This window comes from Watersipora subatra, chromosome 3 (assembly GCF_963576615.1).
Source record: "Watersipora subatra chromosome 3, tzWatSuba1.1, whole genome shotgun sequence".
NCBI classification, from domain to species: Eukaryota; Metazoa; Bryozoa; class Gymnolaemata; order Cheilostomatida; family Watersiporidae; genus Watersipora; species Watersipora subatra.
This window is the reverse complement of record NC_088710.1, coordinates 73,250,723-73,264,338: the sequence shown is the minus strand read 5'-3', so window position 1 is coordinate 73,264,338 and position 13,616 is coordinate 73,250,723. Positions and strand designations below refer to the sequence as shown.

The 13,616-nt window shown below is 36.4% G+C and overlaps 2 protein-coding genes across 2 annotated transcripts in view; both read left to right on the top strand.

Moving 5' to 3' along the window:
* Positions 1 to 719, top strand: part of LOC137390128 (serine-rich adhesin for platelets-like) — a 46,400-nt gene extending 45,681 nt beyond the window's left edge. Inside the window, exon 21 of the mRNA XM_068076394.1 lies at positions 54 to 719. Coding sequence (XP_067932495.1) covers positions 54 to 248 — 195 coding nt within the window. The 3' untranslated portion in view covers positions 249 to 719. The remainder of the gene's footprint in view (positions 1 to 53) is intronic.
* Positions 720 to 6,958: 6,239 nt separating this feature from the next.
* Positions 6,959 to 13,616, top strand: part of LOC137389606 (protein ovarian tumor locus-like) — a 35,162-nt gene continuing 28,504 nt past the window's right edge. The window contains exons 1-2 of the mRNA XM_068075665.1: positions 6,959 to 7,090; positions 7,624 to 7,716. Of these exons, the coding sequence (XP_067931766.1) occupies positions 6,968 to 7,090; positions 7,624 to 7,716 (216 nt within the window). The 5' untranslated portion in view covers positions 6,959 to 6,967. The remainder of the gene's footprint in view (positions 7,091 to 7,623; positions 7,717 to 13,616) is intronic.

The window sequence follows — 13,616 nt, the reverse complement described above, 5'->3', positions numbered from 1 at the left end:
GTAGACAAGATCAAGTCCATCATGACACCGGTTAGCAGTACAATATCTTGCAGGTGTTTGCTGGACCGGACAATGTCATAGTGACCAAGATGGACATAAACAATCTAGCCATGGTTATGGCACCAAACTGTCTACGGTGTGAGTCTGAGGATCCTCGAATTATCATAGAAAATACGAGAAAAGAAATGCAGTTCATACGGACTTTGATCACTCATATGGACACTAGTTTTATGGAAGGGGTTATCTGATGTTCTCCGATAATTTTACTATTCCTACATAAAGCTGTTATTAAATAGCGCTCCACTTTCCTCACCCGTGTTGCTACGTTAAACTGAGCAACCTTGTACACATTAGGTCACAGTCGATTTTTGGTGAAGATTGTGAATTCATTGACAATTGTAACCTATGATTGGTGGAATCAGTTTTACTGCTGACCAATTATTATCGCCCAGTATTCTCTTACTTCCTTTTAGGCTTACCGCTCATTTTGCTCTATTTATCTGTATTATTTTAATTTATATCTATTGTCAAAATTTGGAGAATTTTTGAACATCCGTAAATCTTGCTTATAGATACGCTTTTCAAAAGAGTCGCCATGATATTATTTTTCTTTGTATTGTGTATATTCTGTACATAATCTTTTTTGCTAACTTATTGCCTCACCCAGCTGCCATTCTCTTGTTGCATAACTAATACAAATGAGCTATTGGGCCACTCAACAGAAGACATTTCATGTCACAACCGCTCCTATAGGGGTCTCTATAAATGATACATTATGTAGCTCTGAGCTAAAATTGTACACTCACGTAGTGTTTTAAACCACGAGTATACAACTCTTCTTTTGGCTCACTAATTCACAACAATGATCACTGCTATAATTGTTAGCCTAACTATTTCTCTTAAACTGCAGTGCGTCATTGGGACAGCCAATCATTATAGATAGTTACATCATGTAAATAAGGTAGAGATAAGGCAGTTATCTTAAAGCTGTAGCATTTTAATATCTGTCAATTGGCTGTTTGTTTTGCACAAACTTGTAAAGGTACGTACGTTCACACCAGGCCGATTTATCAGTTGCTTCAACTCTGATAGAGTTGAACTTGGAATCACTTCTAGTCTGTTTACAATTTGAAACACGTTTTATACAGAGACTTACACCAAACCAACTCAAACTTAGATTATACAAAATGGGTCACTATTTTAACCAATTAAATACAACATCGATAGCTATTCCATTTTGACCGCTTATCACCAAAATCGAAAAGTCAAGCCCCGCCATGGATGCATATCACGCCCACATTGCTTCTTACAGTAATTCTTATAGTAATTAGTAATAATCGTGATAATTTAGTTGTCTAAAGTAATTTTTTGCGGTGATGGAACAAGACAATGACGATGTACTACTGTGCTTTGCTAAAGCCGTTATAGCTTTACATGTAGATGAATTCGAAGAAAAACAGGTACGTACGCATATTTTAATTTGGATATATTGTCTATGCTATTCATATTGTAACCATTTAATTTGACAATTTTGTTCGTGACTTTTTATCAATGTTTTAATTCACATAAATTTATTAACTGTCACTGTACCCAGTTAGACCGACCGTTAGAGAAATATTGCCTATTATTATGCTGGAAAATATTTTCTCGACTTGTGATCCAAACCGACTTTTCGCATGGTTCTACCACTGTATGTTCTGCGTATTTGTAGGAAGATTTAAGAAAGAGAAAACCATGGGTCGTTCCAATTACTGGATCATGTACCATATATGGCGCTTTTTTATTCAACTGTACCAAAGCTAATAGATCCTACTAATGATGACAAGCCACCATCCAACCCCGGGTTGACACGTTCCAAAATTACTTTCGATTATCTAAAGAAGAGTTTTGCTTGGTTCTGTCAAAAGTGGAGCTACAAATAAAGAAACTAGATACCCACTATTATAGCGAAGCTATTACTGCAAAAGAAGGATTTATGGTAACACTGAAATATTTAGCTCCCAGCGTTAGTTTTAACTCAGCTGCATTATGAATGGTACATTTCAATGATCTAAGTTGCCAGCTTATCACAAATAATTCCCGAAACTTCAAGAGCATTCTACAATGGTTAAATGATTACTTTATTAAAACTCCATCTAGCATGCAAGAATGGCTCAACATCTCTACTGATTTGGAACAAAAAATGGAATTTCCCAAATGCCAATGGTGCCCTCGACGGCAAACATGTCATGATGAACAAGCCTTGGCATGCTGGGTCCGAGTACCATAACTACAAGGGGCAAGAATCAATCTTCTTGCTGGCTATATGTGACTCAAACTATTCTTTTACGTATGTTGATGTTGGGGCACTAGGTCGAGCTTCAGATGGGGGTTGTTTTTGAAGTGAGTACGCTGCAGGCGGCATTGACCAGCAATAATATTAATTTACCGCTTGCCCGCCTTGTGCCAGGGTGTACAGAACCATCACCTTATGAAATATTAGCCGATGAGGTGTTTCCTCTAAAATCTCACTTGATGCGACCATATTCAAAAAGGGTTGTGACAGATGAGCGAAGGATCTTTAATTACCGTTTAGCAAGAGTTAGAAGACTAATCGAAAACCTTTTTGGAATTCTCACTTCGGCATGGAGAATTTTAGTTCATCGCATTGACCTTCAACCAAATAAAACTGGAACCATTGTATTGGTTTGCTGCACTCTTCATAATCTCATTCCCAGTTCTTGCTATCCTCCTGAAGGAACAGTGCTACCATTACTGTACCAAACAGTACTGTGATTATCTCAACAAAGATGGAGCAATCTGGTAGCGGAGAGAGTATGCATTGTCACAATGATACAGGTAAGCTTAGGTAAAAACATTTTATAACTACATGTAGGTTGCTTGAAATTCATCTCTTGTGTTCTAACATTTCTCATCAGCATTTTGTGTACGGCGAAACAAATAATGGCAATCATTTTAAAATAATTTTGCATGGTTGACGTGTAGTTTAATGAGCATATCTAAGACTGTCTCTTGTAGTAGTGAATGAGAATTACATATGTTTAGATCTGTCAAGCAATGGTAATACAGTCATGGTTTAATGAATTATCATTATATTCGATGTACATCAACACACACTACAGGAGCTCATTTGATCGCAGCAATTATGGTGTTTGCCATCTACTATACAGCAGTTAAACATTTGGCTCAATGGTACAGACAGTGTCTAAAGTGCATGTTTATTGAATATTTGAGCCCTATTAATTTGTGTAAAAAACCATTCTCACAAATTTATGACATATACAGTGGTGTGCAAAATAAACTGGACCTCTTTTCTGGGAAACTAAATATCTCATTTACAACATTTTTATTCACTGTAAATTTAGTCCATGGCCGTAAATTATATATTAAATTAACCCTCTTGTTGTCGTTATTACAAATATATAAACGAAGCAGCTGTGAAATTATATTTTTTAATAATTATATAGGCTAAAATCTGACTATTTCATATTTTTGAAATGCTGAAAATTGAAAAAATGAAATTTTCCGAATTTAGCCTATAATGATTGAAAAACAATTTTACAACTGTTTTATTTAACTATTTGAGATAAGGACAAAAAGAGGATACATTCAATATTTAATTTATGGTTATAGATTAAATGCCCAGTGGGTAACCATGTTGTAAATGAGAATTTTAGTATTCCGATAAAATGGGCCAGTTTATTTCGCACACCACTGTATGTAGATGTAATCTTTTCACAGTACAATTGTTTGTTATGAAAATAAAAACTGAGCCAATTATTTAGTTGTCAGGCAAAATAAACATGTGTCTCGAGTCAGTAATATGTACATAAAGGGCATAAAGCTTGCAGAAAATATAAGCTTATGATTTTATAAAAGTTGCAATTATTACTATTATATTGTTGAATAGTTTGGATAACTGTCCGCTTCAGTTGTTTTGAGCGTAAGTAGGTGTTGGCGGTTGTTCTTCAAACGAGCCTTATTGAGAATTTGCTGGATCTTTAACAATTGTTTGTTAGGAATTTGTCGGAGCTGCTCAGCAATTATCTTGCCAGCATTATCGAACTCGTCTAATTTGGCTTGCCTGCTATTTTCTTGCGCCTTAATCACGGTATCGGTAACAGTTTTTGGCGCTTTATTTCTAATTTCGTCAGGCTCTGACCTCTTGTGCTTGACTGACCGGGATGCCTGACCGGGAGTGTCAGGTTTGGGTGCACTTTCATCATCGAATTCTGCGAGGCTGACATGACAATTGGTTCAGCTAACACAGACAAATCAGTTGGAGCTGACCTCTCCATGTCAGCTTGACTGGCTGAGTCTGTGGGTGCTGAAAAAGATGATGGACATGAGTTATTTGTAGATTTGTCATACAGTAGCGTGGGTACTCTTAAATGTGCCATGCATAATTTGTAAAATTCTGTAAAAAAAACTCCGTAACTTCATTAGTCGTAGCAATACTGGACTCATTCTGAGTCTCATGCACTGTCTTGGAAAGAAACATTAGGCTGGTGTAATACGGCCAAGATGAGCACCTTTGTATATTCTTTTAGCAAGTATGTGCGTAGTCCTTGGTATTTTGTTTTAAAAATTTGAACTAAAATGAGGCAAAAAACATAAAATAAAGAACTTACAGGTTAAATTCTTGTGAAGGTAAGAGTGGGTGATCTGTAAGAACACTATCAACATCGATGAAAGTAGGTTGCAGTTTGGTGAGGGTTCAAATAAAAGCCATTATCAATAAATTTATTGTAATAAAACTTTGCCTACATCAGAAACATTAATAATGTCTAATTACTGAATGTTTACTGCGATTGCTCGATCAGCTGTTAACACTATAACACTGCACTGCGCACTAGTGCTAGTACTACTAACCTGTACTACTCAGCGACTTGGCTAGATCCACATACTGTCCTTGAGCCATGAAAAATGATCCAGATGCATATGGTTCCATACGGTATGTAATATCGTTGTTGCAACTCTGCAAAACTGTTCAGTACTCATAGATTTTAATGCTAGGTTTAACTAATCTTTAGGTAAAACGGAATACATAGCCATTTTTTATGCTTACATTTCTCTGTGCTGTTGCACATTTTTGCAATATTGCGAGATATGTATGGCCAATTTCTTGTTGCACTCCAACAAGGACGGCCTGCAAAACCGGACAAACATAGTATGTAGCATTTTACCGATCTTGTGTCGGTGACTGAGACAAGGCAGACTTTACAACCGATTTGCTTTTTATACCAGGCTGATTTTATCGGAGTTGAAGCAACTCCGATTAATCGGCCTGATGTAAACGCACCTTAATATTTAAACTTGAAACTGATATGTAAAAGAAGTTTTATTTGTGAAGGTAACAAGAAAAAGCTAGAGAGCCCTACACAATTGCCATTGTCATAACATTTAGCCAAAAAATTTCATTACGTGACAAAGAGTATAGAAATAGCAAGGGGTGAGAGGAGAGAGAGGGAGAGAGGAAGTGTTTATTCCTGAGGCACTGCTAATAGTTATAGTAGAGAATTAAATCTTGTAAGAAGTTACACATCTGCAAAAGCTACTGCTATACGTTTGTTTAGGCAAAACTCAATTGATCTGTTGGAAGATGAGCTGGGCAGCTCTTGTGGGACGCTTACCTTGAGTTGGTCTAGGAGCAGGGATATCTCTATATAAATATGTTGCTTATATCCTTCCTTATTGCTGTAGGTTGCTCTGTGTTATGTTATTCGTGTTATTAAAAAGTGCCCCGACGTGAAATACTTGTAACTGACAGGTTTTCAGTTGCAACAAGTGAAGCAATTAAACTGGGTCAACATATTTAGGTCATAAGGCAAGCGATTGTCAGGAAGTAGTATATGCACTGTAATGTATGCAGTATGGAATGTGTAACAAGTCAATTCAGATTGAATTAGTAGTTCATGGAATCTTCCATGCTAGCGTTCTAATTATTTACACATTTGACATTTTAATCATAATCTCGCATTTACATGTACTTTTACTCGATGTAGCCTATTCTTCGCAGTAGGGAAACCGTTAAATTATGGCAGTGTTTTAACAAGTTAACAAATCTTATATAATTATACGGCAAATGTTATCAGCAATAACTTCCTCACGATATCCTCTCATTTTTATGCTTCAGGAAACCGTGCAATATATCAAATAATTTCAAATAATTCGTCAAATTTTAGTTGAAAATTGCTAGAAGTAAAATAGAAAAGCCTAATAAGTTTTTTCAAACCAATTTTCATTACAAATTTAGCATTTCATGGTACAAAAATTGTTTTCATGCTTTCACAGCGCAAAATCTGAGAAAATCTAGGAGGTAGAGTAAAACAACTTGAAAGGTCCCACATGAACCAGGAGATGGCGCAAGTTTACTTCCAAACCAAAAGCAATAAATGCTATCTGTGGCTGTGTACTGAGGGCTAGTTACTTTCGCATCTACAATGAAATGTTGAGAATAAAATAGTAGGCCTACATAGTTTAGGAAATTGTTTTAACCAATCAATTTTTACAAAGATTTTTTTTGGAATATGTAGAAAGCAGTTTCATTTCATATGGCTGTTGAATGTATTATCGCTTGGGAGGTCTAAAACACCCATAATATTTGGCAAATTACTTGATTATGCAGTATAGATTCAATTTGCAAGCTCGGCAGGGACTCGGCAAACAGCCAACGCCTGCGATATAGCGTCAACATCAGTGGTATAGCACTACACAGCAAATCGCTAGGCTGGTGCACTTGGCCGACTGCCAAAAGCGTTATGACAAGCTAGTACGAGGTTCTTGGTTTTTTTCCTTTACCCATTGGTTTAGGTGGCGAAGCCTAGGTCGGGTCGTCACACCCAGGCTACATAAATAGCCATTTTGCACGTGTCAATGCAGACCGGCTCACGCAGGTGTGACTTGGCTCATCATCGTGTTGTTACTAGATCTAACCTTGTTAAAGTTTACAGAGATTTTGTTCGTCATGCGTGTCGATCAATTAGAACGAGGTTCTCCTGTGGATGTCTGGTTACTAAACAAGCACGGCTTGTATAGAATACTCATCAGTAAAGATGAGGAATGTTTGTACAGAGCTATTGCTGAACAGGTAAGAAAGATTGCGTATAGCGTGGTGTCATACGTATTTTAGTGGACACAATTTTGCTGTTTATAGTATGGCTTGTAAGTGGTTAATATTTTTACTTGATACGATTTTTTTCATTTCTATATTTTTTATCAAAAAAAACTTGGATTTTGAGTAGTTTCATAACATTAGATAGAATCTATGGGTAATAAATGTATGGATAATGTACTTGTATACATACGCATCCGGATTATTTGCCATCAAAAGTGAACGTTTGAGTTTAATTGCATTATGTTTAAAAAGGACTGGATATGAAAAAGCTATATGAACACCAAGCTTTTTCACTGAAACTTCGTATCTCATTGTTGCACTACAGAAGTAAGCATATAAATTGGGCTCATGAACTTTTATCCCAATCTAGGATAAGTGTAAGTATGTACTTTAACTTCATGCTGCGTTTAATCTTGTTTTACAACTTGATATATCTCATTTTCTAATTTTTTTCTGAATTAGTTTATATGAGGCAGACTGATAGCTAGCTATACACTGTATTACAGAAATGTCCTAGTCAAAACTACTACGAGAAGGTCAAAAAGAAACTAAACTCATACTGCTCAGAGCACCTTGAGACACCTGGCAAAAGTTTTGAGGTGAGTTGAAGATTGTTTTCCAGCTTGAATGATGATAGTATTCAATCCGATATTACAGACATTGACCTGAAGACGTCTGACTCAATTAAAGGTTAACTGACAGCAAAAAATATTAATTGCACTAACAGTAACATAACATTAGAGATTAAGGTTTGAATATTAGTTTTGTGTAATTTCAACCAAATGCCAAGTTTTATCAACATTTTCAAGTCGTGGAAACAGTGCAACGCTATGCAGTTACATTAAAATCACTCATTTTTTAATTAGATTATCTTGAAATTGCCCTTTAAAAATCCTTAGGCAAGAAGGCGATCATGCATCGATAGGCTTTGAACAGATATTTCTTCCAAGAATAGCTAATTTTTACGGACGTTTTTTCATCTTTGAATTATCTGGATGAAAAGTTTTTGCTAGTTAACTCCACAAGATGAGTCAGACAAGCTGATTGGTGTGATTCTATAACCACCCTTCAAAATTAATGTGGGCGTATAAATATGGGCAGACCTTGATATTTGTGGAATCAGTTTGGACCATGTGTTATTATTATCTGTCGTGTTGAGTAACCAAAACATGCAGCGTGGTGACTAAATGGTATATATGTATTAGAATGGTGCCCAACCCAAGCACTTTATGTTTGCGCTCACGAATTTGCTTATAATTGGTATTGACATCGTATATCATATGACAATCTTTTGCGAAAAATGTCCATATCTCCTTGTTTGGAGAGTTCATACGAATGTTGTCATCTCAGAAACTTTCTTGGTCTTTTATAATCAGAATAACGTCTGAAAAACAAAGTATCATGATTATATTGTTGTAAATAGATGTAATTTTAAAATGCCATAAGTTAACCTTAATGTATTATCTGATTCTGTGTAGACCTTCTGAATCACAATGTGTAATATTGGGCTGTTTGTCTTATTTCTAAAACAACTGAAAATACTAAATCTTGTAGGCCACGTGTGTTGTTCTTCAACAATTGTACTTGTTTTACGAAAACAACTAAAAGCATGTAACTATCAATTTTTACTCCTGATGTTGCAAGGAGGTATAACACAGGGGGTTCCCACCTGTGGTATAACACAGGGGGTTATAACACAGGCGGGTATAACACAGGCGGATATAACATAGGCGGGTATAACACAGGCGGATATAACATAGGCGGGTATAACACAAGGGGTTATAACACAGGGGGTTATAACACAGGGGGTTATAACACAGGGAGTTATAACACAGGGAGTTATAACACAGGGGGTTATAACACAGGCGGATATAACACAGGGGATATAACACAGGGGGTATAACACAGGCGGATATAACACAGGCGGATATAACACAGGCGGATATAACACAGGCGGATATAACACAGGCGGATATAACACAGGCGGATATAACACAGGCGGATATAACACAAGGGGGTATAACACAGGCGGGTATGACACAGGCGGGTATGACACAGGCGGGTATGACACAGGCGGGTATATATAACACAGGTGGGTATGACACAGGCGGGTATGACACAGGCGGGTATATATAACACAGGTGGGTATAACACAGGGGGTATAACACAGGCGGGTATAACACAGGCGGGTATAACACAGGCGGGTATTACACTAGAGCACAGGTGTCAAACACATGGCCCGCGGGCCACATGTGGCCCGCCACCTCATTTTATGTGGCCCGCGAGGGCTTAATTACTCATTCGCCCGAGACTCATTCTCCCGTATTTATAACGTTGCTAGGCACATCAACGCGAGTTATCTTGCCTCTAAACTTTGTCTATTCCTCGTGTTGTTATTTTTACATTACATGAGAATAATTTTGATTAGTCAGAAAAACTTTTTTCTGGCCAATCAAACAAACGTACATATATACCTCAATGATCTCTCTGGCAAAAGTTATAACTAAATTACTATGCCCATTTCGACATCTGCTGAACCGAAAATCATCGCTGTCACTTTAAAATTTATCGTTCGCGATCAAATTTTTTTCAACTCGAGAAGTAAATATGCAGATTCAGAAGGGGTAAGACAGTAAAAGACTGCATAAATCAAATTGAAACATTATTTTTAATGTTTCGAAGTTTTTACTAACTTTTAATTTTGTCAATTTGCATCGTTACACTCGAATAAAAATGCACTTTTTAGGCTGTCAACCGTAGTCAGACAAAAGTTATTCAATCTCGATAGGATCATATTCATTCTTAGAGCGGCCCCTGAAGTCTGAAAAGTCAAGAACAGAGTTACTGAACATAATTTTATTCTTTGAAACATGTTTATGACAGTTTATTTGAGTTATATTAGGATGTAGATTTGCTATGCTATGAAGATAATACTCGCGAGGAAAAATTCGAAATTATAGTTTCGTGATTTTCATGTTCATGACTAACTGTACATGTATAACTATTATTCATAACTTTGTATTGTATGTAATAAATCACTAATTTTAGTCAAACTCTGTATATTTTGTAATTTCTTTGGTGCAAGTCTAACTTTGTTTCAGCAAATAGCAAATAATTTTTTGATTTTTTGCTGCTTACATATTGATTTTGTGTTGCTGCTGTTGCAATTATTTAGTGTTTGCAGATTTAATGTGTGTATGCCAACAAATTCATGTTCTTAGCAGCTCACAATTTTTGATTTTACTGAAAGTATGCCCATGTTGATGGGTATTGTGTAACTTTTCTGATTTTTTTCGAAAACAAGTGTTTTGCATATTTTGCTGTGCAACTGTTCTGTTTGCAACTTTAAGTAATAAAGTCAAGAGTTATTTAATATCAAAGACTAGTTTAAGTTATTTTATATTATTCGATTACATTTGATTACATTTGATCACATTGATTACATTTCATTACAATTATAAGTTACATCTGGCCCTTTGAGGACAGCCATTACGCTGATGTGGCCCTCGGTGAAAATGAGTTTGACACCCCTGCACTTGAGGTATAACACAAGGGGATATAACACAGTGGGGTTTAACACAGGGGGTATAACACAGGCCGGTATCACACAGGCGGCGGGTATAACACAGGGAGTATAATACAAGGGGATATAACACAGTGGGGTATAACACAGGCGGGTATGACACAGTCGGGTATATATAACACAAGTGGGTATAACACAGGGGGTTATAACACAGGAGGTATAACACAGGCGGGTATAACACAGGGGATATAACACAGGGGGTTATAACACAAGGGGATATAATACAGGTGGATATAACACAGGCGGATATAACACAGGGGGTATAACAAGGGCAGATATAACACAGGTGGATATAACACAGGGGGTATAACACAAGGGGATATAACACAAGGGGATATAACACAGTGGGGTATAACACAGGCGGGTATCACACAGGCGGTGGGTATAACACAGGGAGTACAATACAAGGGGATATAACACAGTGGGGTATCACACAGGCGGGTATATATGACACAGGCGGGTATATATGACACAGGCGGGTATATATAACACAGGTGGGTATAACACAAGCGGGTATAACACAGGCGGGTATAACACAGGCGGGTATTACACAGGCGAGTATAACACATGGGGGTATAACACAGGGGTATTACACCAAGGGCTATAACACGGGGGTTTTACAATGATGGGTTACGCGTGTACTAATCTTGAATTCCTTTTGTAATACTCGAAACATTTGGTCCATCTCCATAAAAGTATTGGTAGTAGTATTTTCTGTCATGCATATTAGGTTTAAAGGTGCCCATATCATACAGATTTGTGTGCTCAAGTTTTCCAAACAGTTATAACTTTTTTACTTGTAAATTATCCCACGACCAAACACGAGCAAAACGATTGTTTCGGAGATTTATGATAAATGCACATGTGCACACAACTCCCGAAAAAACTATCCATTAACCTGCGTGACCAAACCCTTGTAACGAAATCTCTTCAAAAAATTCAACCATTTTTGTGTAGAGCCGTTCAAGTATAATAATGATACAAAACAGATATAAACCGATTTAAATATGTTACCAAGTCTTTGAAAGGTTACTGCAATATCCTAAAACTAAACCATCTGATTGGATGATACATAAATAGACAGATTAATTCGGCCTAAATACAAAATAGAAACTTGAAGCCTTTTTTGATCAAAATTAAGACCGGCCAACGAAATGCCAATAAGACCGTGCGACAGATAGTATAAACATTGAGTCGTCCAAATTTCACGAGAAAAACGTGCACATTTCACCAATCTATGGCATTGTTTAATTGCCGAAGGTTTCTGTAATTAACTTAGAAGTACGGAAAAGTGATTGTTTCTTTTTTTGCCGATTTTATTATTTGAATTAATTGATTTTATAAAAAAAATTACTATAATATTTAATTATAAGAATAATCATTAGAATTTACAACATCGAAGTATATAATGATTGCATTGTCTAATTGCCGAAGGTTTCTTTAATTAACGTAGACCGTTTGAGACGTAGACCGATTTACAGGTACGAAAATGTGGTACACAGTTTATCAGCCTATGTTTTTTGTCCAATTACCGAAGGTTTCATTAAATTATCTAGAACATTAGCCAGATTTCTTTACATCTTATCTACAAGGTAGGGTCGAACTACAATGCCCCTTTGTGACAAGAGTATTTCTTTATTTTACTCCAGTTTGCATTAAACTTCCAGACGCGTTGATGCTAATGCTTGCTTTCTGTTACATATCGCTGTCAAATCTTCTACATTCAACGCAACCAACTTTCAACTTTCCAACACAACTTTCAAACTGTGTATATTACACGGCAGCTTGCCATTGTACTTTTGATATTGCATTTCAGAGATATAATAAACATATTTCATTATTGCTGTTGTTAGTTAAATTACGCACAGTAGGTTAGGCCTACAGCTTGAATTAATATTTATTTTATTGTTGTAAAACATAGGTTTGAGATAGTAGTAGATTAGGCTTGATTTTTATACAACCTTTTGTTTTGCATAATTGACCTTTTGAATTTCATTTCAAAACAACTTGACAACTACCATGGACATACAACCTCCCAGAACACCACGTCGTCGCAGTGGCCGTCCACGTGTCTCCCAATTATTATGGAGGAGAAGAAATAGGTCCTCACAGCAACCATCAAATGCTAATGTTCAACAACAAGCTACTCAAAATAACAACAACTCATCTGATTCAGAGAATTCTTTAGTAGATGTTGTAGGCGAAGCCTACAACATCTACTAAAGAAAGACTACTAAGTAGTACTGAAGACTACTAAAGTAGACTACATCTACTAAATTAAAACTACGTTAGTTAGATGTTGTAGGTGAAGCCTACAACATCTAACTAAAGACTTCTACTTTTGTAGGATTCTGACCATTTGTAACTACTTTTTTAACAACCAGCAGTACCCTTTCTTTTTTCCATTATCACTTTGGTCATGGGCTGTATGACAGGAAAATTTCTAGTTCCTAATTAATGTTAGTTTTTCGCTTATCAAATACTTCTTAAAGATGTAGTTGCGTCAAAATTTAAGTTGATCTTAAAAAAAAGCATTTTTTTTTCTCTATCAGTTGATATGTTGTTTGTTGTGTTACGCGATCGCATTGCCAAGATATTTGAAGATTAAAACCGAAAAAATCTGATCGCCGTAAAAACGCTCAGGCCACAAAAACGTGCCCAGCCTCGCCAAAAATGATGTCACGCGTTTGGCAACCTGTCTCTATCTCTCGTATTCACATCGGCTATTTGCGATAAAAGTCTAGTCTTACGCGGCTCTATTGGCATATATCTTATTTTGTATTTGCTCATGTTGGCTAGAATAAAATTTTAAATCCTGCTACAGATGCATTATTATGAATGTTTAAAAGGCCTCAAATAACGAAAATTGAAAGTTTGTTTTACTCACTTTCTCCAAATCTTGTGTAAACATTTGGG